Source organism: Xenopus laevis, chromosome 9_10S, assembly GCF_017654675.1.
Source record: "Xenopus laevis strain J_2021 chromosome 9_10S, Xenopus_laevis_v10.1, whole genome shotgun sequence".
Taxonomy (NCBI): Eukaryota; Metazoa; Chordata; class Amphibia; order Anura; family Pipidae; genus Xenopus; species Xenopus laevis.
The window spans coordinates 62,171,999-62,184,369 of record NC_054388.1 but is presented as its reverse complement, the minus strand read 5'-3'; the positions used below and the strand labels follow the sequence as shown (position 1 = coordinate 62,184,369).

Genomic DNA, 12,371 nt, shown 5'->3' with positions numbered 1-12,371 from the left:
CAGACCAAATAAAGTAGTAAAAGAACAGATCAGCTAATGTTCTCACCCTACAGCAATCATACGAAAGTTTATGTCCGACCAAGCTGGTGACAGTTTGCCACTGAAAATTGTCCGATCGGCAATACATGCAGGAGATATGATCGGCAGCCGACAAATTTTCTAACCTGTCCGATCGAAAATCGTACAAATAGAGGATTCGTATGATCGAATCTGTGCGTCTATGGCCAGCTTTACAAGTTAGACACCTACAAGGCACCCTTGTCTGACTCATTAATACAATGCTGTATTTATGGAACACCTGCGAGCCTCACTGCTCCATTCTGCACCCTGTGCTTTGTGACAGTTTAGGAGCACTGTTTTAAACAGACTTTAATTTATGTCTGTATCTAGAATATACTAAAAAAAAAAAGGAGAAAATTCTTGGCCAACATGTTCAAAGCAAATATGCAGGAAATGGAGCCTATAATAAACTATATTCCCACAATATATAGGAATGTTTAAGAAGAAAATTTAAAAAAAAAAAAAATCAAACACAAGAAAATTTCGTTACATCAAATCATAAATTCATAATAGTAATACAAACATTGAAAAAAAGCACACAACAAATGCTTTCAATGCAAAGTGCTTTATCAAAAGTGGTACAAAACAGATTCAGGAAGTGACCATTATTTTACTTATGTACATGACACCAGAGTACATGCAATCTAACATCTGCGAGGCTGTTGAATAAGGTAGAGCCTTTTTGGCATAATGATCTTCTCAACAGTAGGTCTGGGCTTTTGGTGCGCAATCTGTGCTGCTTCTCCAGGAAAGTCATGGCTGAGCTGCAGCATAAAAAGAAAAAAAAAAAAATTTGTTCTCGCAAACTTTTTGCATTACAAATATTTTTCCACTACCAAATTTTTATTACATTCCCCCCATTGGTATCTAAACCCATGTTTGTCAGAATTCTATTCCAACATATGGAAGGCACTGCATATCATAGCACAGGGAATTCTCAGAATATCTATAGTCAGGACAGGTCGGCTTCATGCACATCTGTTATTACAAATAGGTCTGAAACTGGTAGTAGAGAAGAGCCGATCCCATACCACCTGGATTAAGAGGCAATAAATGAACTCCAAAATAGCCACATTCAGGACATACCTTCTCTAGCTCACCAGCCAATATATTCATTGCTTGCATCTTCGTCATGTTAAGAACAGAGCTAAGAGAAAGGGGGGAGGGAGTCAATTATAATACAAATCCAAGTTTAAATTCTCAATGGGCCATAAAGGGAAATTCAATTTTAAGCTTTGACATGAGATCATTGGATATTATAGTGGGCTGCCTGGATTCATTATTGGTTCCACATTTATTGGCACTTATTCAGTACTCCTGAACAATCCCAGTCTGACAGCATAGGCAGATTTTTTTAGTCATCGGAATTGGTAGAGATTGTAGAGGAGGAAGGGCAATTATGCCTATGGCATATGTGGTACATTGGCCACCGTGGTCAAAGAAGCCATTATGCAAAAACCTTTGCAGCAACCCCCCCCCAGCCTCCTACATTAAAAGTCTTGCCAGTTCCAAGGCTGGAGGTGAAACCCCATACATGTATGGCTATTTTTTTTTAGAAGATCCCTCGGGAACCCTTCTCCCAACATGAAACAACAGGAATTAAAATAGTGGTGTTGTTGTTTAGCTTTTCTGGGGGTAGTTTCATTCAAAAGTTATATTATTCAAGATAGGCTCCCTGGCCTGGTGGGCCATGGGCAAGTGCACCTTTTGCCCATTTTTACAGCCTTACATGTGCCAATGTTATTATACAAGTTTATTATATAGATATATTATCTAGCTGGTTAGCCAGCAGTATAAACCAGAGATGCTTAGCAACTGCAAATCTCATGTAAACATAGAACTTTGTTCAGTTTCAGTATTACATCAATGCCTTGGCCAGCTCTGGAAATTTTTCTACAGTTGCATTAATCTTAGCAATACAGACCCATGGTAACACAAACAGGTCACACAATATACTCTACCTTGGTTTCTCCTGCAAGGTTTTCTTTGCATTTTTCTCAGGGGCACTGTTTTCATCGTTACCTTGCTTTTTGGAAACCCTCATTCCTCCAGCTTTCACTGCATGCAATTGTGAAGAAAAAAAAAATTAAATAAAAAGCAATTATGCAATCTCATACCTTCCAACATTTTGGAAATAATAAAAAAAAAAAAAAGGACAAAAAAAGTTGCCACGCATAGCGTTGAATTTTTTTAACCACACCCTTTTGAGGCCACATCCCCTAATTACCATGTTCATTTTACAAAATTTGGCAGGTTATGAAAGTTTGAACACATTTCTGTGTTTTTTTTTTTCCAGTTATTACAATTTTGCTAATGAAGGTGAATTGCCCATTAAGCTGCGAGTCTAACTTTTCCCAAGGGACCCATTATCTTATATTGTTACAATTACTTATTTGCTTATCTAGAAATTGTTACAAATGTATCTTATCTGCAGCCGTGGCTGTTCTGGGCTCTCTGCCAAAATCCAATTAAGTTAGAAACTTGGTTTATTTTTCTGGCTGTTCAGTGCAGAGAAAAACAGGACTTAATAGTACAAATGAGGGACTGCAGGTTGAGCTGTCAAAAGAGGAACAGTCCCTCTAAAAACGGGACCGTTTGGAGATCTCCGTGGACTTTACTTGCATAGAAAAAGGGTATTAGTAGAACCAATCACAATCAAAGCTGCAGATTCCACGATACAGATAGGGTTGCCAACTGGACAGTATTTTACCAGCCTGGATGCTGGACCCCAATGTTATTAATAGGGAAAAGATCTACATATACAGGAAGGCCGGTTTTCTTTTTTCCTAAAAAAAAAAAAAAAAAAAAAAAAAAAAAAAACACACACACACACACACACAAAAGCGGCAAACCAAGAAAGCAATTTATTGGTCCGTGTACACAGTTCCCTCCCCCCCAGATATCTGACAAGCATCTGGCGAGGAAGGTTAGAAATCCACGAGGACAACATGATTCTCTCCAGACGGGCCTCCATTTTGATCTGATAAGAGCCAGGGGCCAAAGCAATCAGATCAAAAGTGTTTTCAGCTGTCATGCTGAAACATGAGGACTTGCATGACTGGTTACCACATCTAAAGGCTGGGTGGATAACGCACCTTTTTATAAAGACACACCTGTTTATTCTTGCACCATTTGTATAGAAAGTGAAGTAAAACTATTGAACTTTATCATGAATAGTTTCTAAAGGGAAGTACAAGGTAGGGGTAAACAGATTCTCCTTTTCGTAGTACGGGTTCCTGCCTCCATACCCAGCTTGAGAAGTCCCTTAACCATGGTCTACAGTATTTTTTTTTTTTTTTTTTTTTTTTTTTTTTTATAAGCACTCTATACTAGGGTCATTTGATGGGTCAAGCAAGGCCCCCAGGTAAGGTATCCAGAAAACTGATGGTGCTGGGTTGGGCACAAGAGATCAACAAAAACTTGTGCCATAGCCCTAAATATTTCATATGAATCAAAATTTCTGATTATGGCCCTGTAAGGCCGGCATCATTGATGCATTAGCAAAGAATACACAAGGTATGAGTTAACCATTGCCCTGGTACAGATCTGATCAGGAAGGCCGACGATTATTGGATAAAGAGCACATCAGTCTGTAGATAAGTCTGCATGGGACTCTGATCTAAATCAATTTGATCTCAAGAAACAGTTTATGTTGTCATATCTCCTTCGTGATATAATAGCCGAATAAGCGATTACGGGGGGGGGGGGGGTGAGATGCATTTTCCACTGTGAGATCTTAGTTACCCTTTAAAGCAGTTGCATCAGTTAATAGTAGAAGCAAACAAGGTTTCCTAATAATCAAAGGCAGTTAGATAAGGGTCTATTCCTCTGCTACTAAATGACAAACCTCAATAATCCAACCCGGAGTGCTGACAAAGCAAGGTGCCAGAGTGTATTGCCTTCACCAAATGCACGTGAATAGGGAGCAGCAAAATGATGAAATGCTAGTGACAGATGGGTAATTAGAAGCACAGCCAACTGTAACAGAGTTTTAAATCTGTAGAGCGAGAGCCAAAATCCCAAACATTTCCTCTTAGGGCATATAAAGACATCAAAGGCAAATAGACAAAACTCCAATGCCTCAGTCTTTGCATCACCCAATAAACAGACTGACAACTCCAGACTGTATATGGGCCTTCTATATAGCCTCACGCTCAAATAAAAACCAGCAGCTAATTATTTTCAATGGTTTTTTTTGTACTCATAAGAGTTCAGATTTGTTTTTTTTTGCATTTACATTTCATTATGTTTTTAGACACAACATGTTGGATTTTCTTATGATTGACACCTATTCAAAAGACAATAAAATGTTGCAAGTGAAGAGTCTTGCACCCAAGACGCAGGTGCACATTAGTCATCATGATCCACTTTGAGCCCTCTTTTTCTGGCGACATATAGCGTAAACATGACATAAAGTAAGTTATAAAGTCTTATATCTAGGACTGGATCAGAATGCCAATAACACGGGGTTAATTGAAGTGTCTGCTCGCAGTACCACTTCCCACCTGCACAAGGAAAGCTCCACTCAGCCAGGATTTGTGCTGCAGACAAAAGTGTTTTGAAAGTGAACAACAGCAGCACCACAAATATGGCAGGCAGGTCTGTGGAATCAGAAAACCACATTAAAGCACATGCCCCCACTAAAAATAAATATTACTACCTCTTTTAAATGTGGTTGATGATAAGCCTACAATAGGCATGTACAGACACGAACCCAACATACATCAGAAGCCATGGGTATTGAACAGCACTAAATAAATACACATACATCCCTTGATCAGCATATACCCAACAAAACAAACAGTGCTGGGGCACCAGTAGTGGGTTCAGCTATGAGATTAGGCATCATTATTCAGATATGCAGCATGCGGGGTTTATGGAGTGATCATTTAGTACACAAACCTTTATGGCTGCTTCTCTTAACTACATGCAAATGGTGTCACGTTGGTAATTACAGCCATGGGCTTTCCCAAGGCAGCAAAAAGAAAAACTTTGCTACAAATCATACCTGAGCTGCAGGCCCGTGAGTGAGCCCTGGGTACCTACCTGCAGGGAGATGACCAGCCTTTAGGGCTTGGGGAGAACTCTGCACTTTCAGCTCTTTAGTCATAATCAGTCTCTGCTGCTCTCACACTTGTTTACCACCTTCTGCTCCCAGTGCAGCTTTTATACAGGAAAGGGAGGGGGGTAGGAGGGTTTCTCTTTTGTTTTCTTGGTTTATAGAATCAGCACAAAGTCACATCTGCAGACTTGCCCAGTGCAGGGAACAGCCAGCATAGCATTTGTACCTGGTTACAGTTAGGGTTTTTATGTTTTTTATTGAAAACTTTACAACAACATATGACTGCAGTTCTGTATCACAGTCACTAAATGTTACAAACCCCCTCACTGGGGCCCCTGGGCTGGCCTCATTTATTTTTTTTCATGTACAGTAGCAGGATGTGTACGGTGCATATGTTTCCTGGCAGCTATCTGGCCTGACTTGTATCTGTGTAACACAAAACACTTCATTTTCTACAACTTTTTATTTTTCACTGTTAATGTGTCTGTGCAATGCTGGGCCACACACCATGGTGCACATACCTGCTTATTGGGATTGGCACCTTTTCTGGGGAAAACACTTCCCTTTTATCTCTGGTATTTGTTCCCCTTGTTGATAACAGGTATATTTTTTATTCACTGAAAAAAATCGCAGTAGGTCTGTGTGGAGTGTGACATCTGTCCTGCCCCACTGGGCACCAAATAACAAGGTTTTGGTGATTGTTCTTAAAGCAAGGTAAGTCACACATTTTAGTAAGGGGCAATGTTGCAAAGGGGACAAGGGGTCTGCAGTCTGATACTTTATCTCCAGCCCCTTCTCCTGCTCTAACCTACACGTCTGCTGCCAAATGTTGGGAAGAGCTACTGTAAAGCGACTCCACCGGCAGGAAAAGTCAAGGCACAGTAGGCAATCTCCACTGAATAGAATCACTTACTTTCTACTCCTAACACTCCTCTTCTAAAAAAGTGCATTTTAGCCAAGATTTTCTGCGACACTACCAGAGATTTCATAGAAATGGACTAGTTAGTTGCACAACATGAACATCTGCCTATTTCGGGTAGACAATCACATATAGTGTACATGGGGCTGTCTTTTCACTTTTTATTATGGGATCCAATCGTGTGAGAGCGCAGCAGGAAATCTAATATACCTTCTGTGTTGTATATAGGGGAGGTTATTAGCAGGAACTGACAAGGGCCACAACTGTCCTACAATCCAATTTACCCCACTAAGCTGTAATTCAGGTTGGGGGTTTCTAAGTAAGGGGAGTATAAATCCTGCAACCCAGATGTTCATTAAATTCATGGAGCAGCAGGGCCGACATCAGGGGGAAACAGGGGGGCAGTCATCCAGGTACTGGTGGATTTCTAGTTTTATGGGGGGCCGAGGAAAGGAGCTGAAGCAAAGACACTGAAGGGGGCCGAAGCCACCAAGATGAACTAACAAGCTGCTGTCACTGAGGAGAAGAAGAGGGGGGACTCTCAACACCAATGATTTTTTTTTTGTTAGCTTATGGAGGGGGGGCTCTGGCCACCAGTCTTTATTTTTTTTTTAACTTTTATAAGTGGCCCCAAACCACCAATAATTTTTTTTTACTTTTAGAGGGGGCATGGCCACCAATGGCTTTGTAATTGTAAGGGAGACCATGGCCACCTTTTTGTTTTAACTTGAAGGGTGGGATGCCCACCAATGGATTTTTTCAAGTTTGAACTTCTTTCAAACTTTCTAGGGAGGCTGACTGGCAATATTTTTTTTTACTTGTAGGTGGTGTGTGCCCTTACCAACAATGTTTTGTTTTTTTACTTTTGTGGGGGGCTCTGATCACCAATGGTTTTGTTAATTGTAAGGGAGATCCTAGTATAACTCATAAGAGATAATAGATTTAATGTTAAATAGTTTGTGTCATTGTTCCCATGTAGTAAAACTATGCAGAGGTGCTGAATGGTCCCTGTCTACTGGGAATGGTTTGTCCCCTAAATTTATTTCTCCCACCAGAGGTGCAGGCTAAGAACCAGCAGAAACAGTAGCTATTGCTGTATAGCGAGCATATTCATAATGATAGAGTCTCCCCATTTGGGCTCTGCCATAGATGCAGTGGATGCACTTCACAAACTTATATCACACACATGGGCATAGTGAGCAAGTAGTGTCACTCCCTCATGCTTGTGCCCCAATATGGCCACCCACACTGGAAGTTCACTCCCTGTGCCAGCAGCCTATCGCTGGCAGGGGCTATTTTTTTTTTAAATAAATTACTCTTTCCCCCATCTGGAGTGCAAGCTTTTTAGTCCGCACCTCTGGTGGGGGAAACAATTTTAGGTGACAGGTACACTTTAAGTCTGTAATATCCAGTGTCGGACTGGGGCACCAGGGGCCCACCCAAAAACCTTTGACTAGGGGCCCACCAAATAATCTTAGACCAGGGCCAACTCTTAGTACTATTATTCTTCCTTCCATCACTCATCCTTTCTCCTTTTCTTTACATACTATAATCTATTATACCATCTATTTAGCCACTTTGTTCTCATAGAAATAGGGAATGGCCATGAAATAGGCCAAATGTTTAGCAGCATGAGGGCCCACTGACACCTGGGCTGATCTCCCTGTGTGTTCAGCATGTAGCTTGTGGTTCCTCTGGCTCTGGGGGATCAACCAAATAATATGAGAACCAACAAGGTATGGGATCATTAGAGTAAGTGGAGACAATGTCCATACTAACAATATTAGATTCAGGCCATTCTCTGTTTACTCGTTGGTTTCTAGTTGCCTTGTCCTTCCAAACCAGCCTCTCATCACACACTCCGTAACTTGTTTTGTCTTTTGGGGGGTTCACCTGGCCATTAAAGCAAGGAGTAAGATAAGTAACCAATAATACCCACTTCTGCACAAGGCTGCAGTTGTGGCTGTACAAAAATGGATGTGCAAATCAGTGCTATTTATTAAAGCAAAGATGCACTGGTGCCGCTGTATCAGTCCCTCTTCTAGTTCCAGATTATGTACAAATGCACCTATTGACCTAACTCCAGGCTTTCTACAACAGGCAAGATTAATAGGCACAGCATACTTACAGTTAATAAATCACATGCAGATATCATTTTGACATAGACCCCCAGAAATTAAGCAAACCTGATTCAATAAGTGCACCTGCGTATTTCGACATCACAGCCGCAGTTACTAGTGTCGGACAGGGTCAACATAGCACCCAAGGCACAGAGCAATCAGTGATTACCCTTCAACAAGTGCTTGGGTGGGGAGAATAGTGGCTGAATGTGCTACTGCAAAGGGCCTCCGTTTAACTCACCAAGGGCCCAAACTGTGGGTTAGGCAGAGAGAATAGCTACGTGCCTAGCACCCCCCACCATTGCTCCATAGGCATGGGTCTCTTCTGCCTACCCCTAGTCATAGTCCTTATGATTACTCTAGAATTATGAGAAAAAAAACATTGCATTGGGGATTAGAAATACAGTGACTTGCATCTAAAATTGCACTTTGCATGCTGCACTTTCACTTGTATATGAACCTTGTGTGTTCTTGTCTTCATGTTATTCTTATATTAATAAAGTGCATTGTAATTAATTAATTTTAAACCCTGTGCAGCAAGATTTACCAAATGACCCTGGTAAGAAATGTATTTATTTATTATAACCCTAAATACCATGTCCATTTTACAAAATTTGGCAGGTTATGTTATAAGTCTTATAACAGCTTTGCTAATGAAGGTGAAATTGCCCTTTAAGCTGTAGTCACAGTTTCCCCAAGAGACTTGTTATCTTATTAGTTACAAATGTATCAAAATGAAGGAGCTAAGCATTCTGGGCTCTTTGCCAAAAAGCCTCTTTTTTAATTATGTATCAGAAACTTTGTATCTTTTTTTTTTTGCCAGGACATTTAAATAGTAATCTGGAACTACAGGCTGAGCTTTCAAAACCGAGACTGTCCTGCTCAAATCGGGGGTGCTGTACATCTTCAGTTCCTGCTGTTCCAGTCGTTTGGACTATTAGTCTGAATGAACAAAACAATAAAAAGGTGTCCACATCATGTACTGCCCCTTTTACGTTATCCGTCGGTCTGTTCATCCAGAGGCTGGTCAGATCCTGTATTAATTGTAAGGAATGTCAAAGTTGCTTAGAATGACATTTAGCCTCACTAATAATGAAATCTATTTGATTGCTAAATCATACATATATATATATATATAATATATATATATTATATATATATATATATATATATATATATATATATATATATATATATATTATATATAATGATGAGTACTGTGTGATTATTACTTGTATGTTATCCTTGCAGATACTGAGTCAGTGGTCACTAAATATGTCTATAGCCCCATCTAGTGTTACTAAACAGAGCTGCTGCTAGGCTGAACTTTCACAATTTTGATGATACAAAGATATATAGAAACTGCCATTCCAACTGTTATTAGAAAATAAACAATGATAAAAAAGATACACCGATAAAATGGTAAAAAGGGTGTGACCTGCTATTGTTACAACGCACTATGTAGTAGATATTATGTATTCGTGAACCTCAGCACTTCTCCATCTTGTGATAACGATCATGTTGTTGCTGCCGCAGAATTGTCATGGTCACCAAATAGGATACAAGTTATAATGTAGTTACAATTTTTATGCACAAATTGACTCCATAGAATTAACTTCAAGGATAAAGGCCCTAATGTGGGCCGAAACATTGGACACGTGAGTGATAATTCAATAAAAATCACTTTGATTGAATTGTTTGGAGTGCGCATCCATTCTTGAAGAATATAGATATATATATATATATGCTCTCAAATGAACCAGCAACATAGGGATATTTTTCAAAAGTAAAAATGTGTATTTAGTGAAGCATGTTCCAGCCAACGTAACGTTTCGGTCCCTGCTGAGACCTTTCTCAAGGCCTTGAGAACTAGGGGCCGGAACTAGGGGTAGGCAGAAGAGGCACGTGCTTAGGGCGCAAAGGCAGAGGGACGCCAGGCATGTACTTCTTCTGACGCCTTCCCCTAGTTCGGACCATTTTGTCCAAAGTTTATGCAAGTGCATGCGCTTTGGCGCTCCCTTGTCACTTGAGCCGTTACGCACTTGCGCACTGGCACGGCCTCAACCGCTCTTCCACGCATGCACCCTCGCCGATTGGGGGACGTCAGGGCCGGAACTAGGGGTAGGCAGAGTAGGCGCCCGCCTAGGGCGCAATCATGATGGGGGGCGCACTTTTAAGGGGCTTTTGTTTTCTTTTTTTAAACCCTGGTTTACGTGGCCTTTAATAGATTTTCAATTTTATAAACTGCCTATTTGAACCCCCTCTTGCCCATGATTTGTACTGCGGGCACTCCTCACCTCCTTCTTGGCATCTGCTGGCACAGATACATGTTTGGGGGCAATATGATGGATTTTTGGCGTCTGCTGGCACAGGTACAAATTAGGGGGCAATATTGTGGATTTTTTTGGCTGCCGCTGGCATAATTACAGACTGGGGGTAACACTATAATGGACGTTTTGTCTTATGCTGGCACAGATACAGATTGGGGCAATCTGAGGGATTGACTGTCGTTGGCACAAGTACAAATGGGGGGTAACATAATGGATACTGGTACAGGTGCAGGAGTAATATGAATGGTAAGGTGGGAAATAGTAATGTAGGACCGGGTGGGGGGGGGGCACTGATTGAAGCCCTTGTCTAGGGTGCCAAAATACCTTGGCCCGGCCCTGGGGGACTTAGTTATAAATCTAACGGCCCAAGTGAGGGGGCCATTCTGGGATGGATACAAGCATGCAAATGAAGCCTAGTATCCCAGATTATGCACATGCCTCTGACCTCACACACAGACATGTAATGAACAAGGAGGTCCTCTAATTTATCACATAGCAGGAATCATGCGGGCAACATTTCATTTAGAAAAAAAATGTTATTGTTTAAAAAATTTGTAATTGCACCACTATACTGTATTAACCCAATAGGTGCTCTTAGATTGAATAAATGTGACAATTACAATAGAACCCCAATTTTACATTTCCCAGGGGAGAGCTTCAAAGCGATGTAAATTCTGGAAAAAAAATCGAAATACTGGAGGAGAAAAAGATGTTGTTTGCCTGTTACGGGCTGTGAAAAAATGGCATGAATTCTAGGAAGACAAGGTGCATAAAATTGGGGTTCTACTGTGTATAGCAACAGTTGGCTGTGCCTTTTACGTCATCTATAGCTGATAGAAATAGGATTAAAGGACACATTTATACATAGCAACAACTGGCTTCTTTGGCTGATGGACAGAGATGTGTGTCCTAAGCATTTAGATTATTCTTTAATAGTGTTGTCATCTTTATAGAGCTTACCAAAATAAAAAAATGAATGTGATTAAGAAGGAACCTTATCTATAAAAATGTAAATCAGTTGTAACTCTCAAGGTTACACTTGCTTTCTTTCAAAATATTCATTAAGTAATAAACCAGTAATTTCCAGAAGGAATGCAGTAGGTGTATAGTTCAGCAAAGCCATCTGTCCCTAACTGCAGTATGTGGAGGCTCCGTGAGTCTTAATAAATAATAAGATCAGCCGTTACTGTACTAGATTTGTGGCCACTGCTAGATTAGTATTTATAGCAGAAGACAAAGTTAGAAGGTATGGGGAAGCAAGCAATCAGCTGCAAGTGCTAAACAAGATGGAGGGTGAAGACAAGATTCTGTCAGAAGGGATACTGTTACTGCTGGCAGGCCACCTTTACACAATGCCTCGCTCCTGCTGTGGGTCTGCCTTTTTCACAACAGCCCTACTTTATTTCTCAAGTACCTCTTCCCCTCACAATTCCCACGTCTGGATTTATACTGGGAAGGCCACAAAGGCCTGGGCCATTGGAGCAGAATTATTGATGAGTATGATGAGGAGCAGGGGTGCTTCGCCAATGAGGCGAGTTGAGGCTGTTGCCTCAGGCGGCAGCGCCCCACTAGTTACCAGGGGCAGCAAAAATGCAGCTCCTAGTACTTTAAGAGCTGAATTTCTGGTTTTCAAACTGGAAATTCGGCTCTTCTAGTGCAAAGAGCGTAGTTAGGCTCTCTGCGTTAGCATACTGGCCCTCTCTGCCACCCTCGTGGACCCCCCCAGGCGCAAAAAGGTAGAGGGGGGGCGGCAACAACTGCTGCTGCTGCCTCAGGTGGCGGAGGGGCCAGGATCACCCCTGATGAGGAGCAGTGTGAGGGCAACATGCAGTGACGGGGCTGATTGGACTAGGAGCACCCACTTACCCTCACTTTCTTCT

General features: G+C 41.2%; 1 protein-coding gene across 1 annotated transcript; it reads right to left on the bottom strand.

Moving 5' to 3' along the window:
* Positions 1 to 612: 612 nt before the first annotated feature.
* On the bottom strand, positions 613 to 5,201 carry dapl1.S (death associated protein like 1 S homeolog). The gene is given in 4 exon segments (NM_001097938.1): positions 613 to 824; positions 1,147 to 1,207; positions 2,022 to 2,118; positions 5,107 to 5,201. Coding segments are annotated over 4 exon segments (342 nt in total). The 5' UTR covers positions 5,171 to 5,201; the 3' UTR covers positions 613 to 704.
* Positions 5,202 to 12,371: the final 7,170 nt, after the last annotated feature.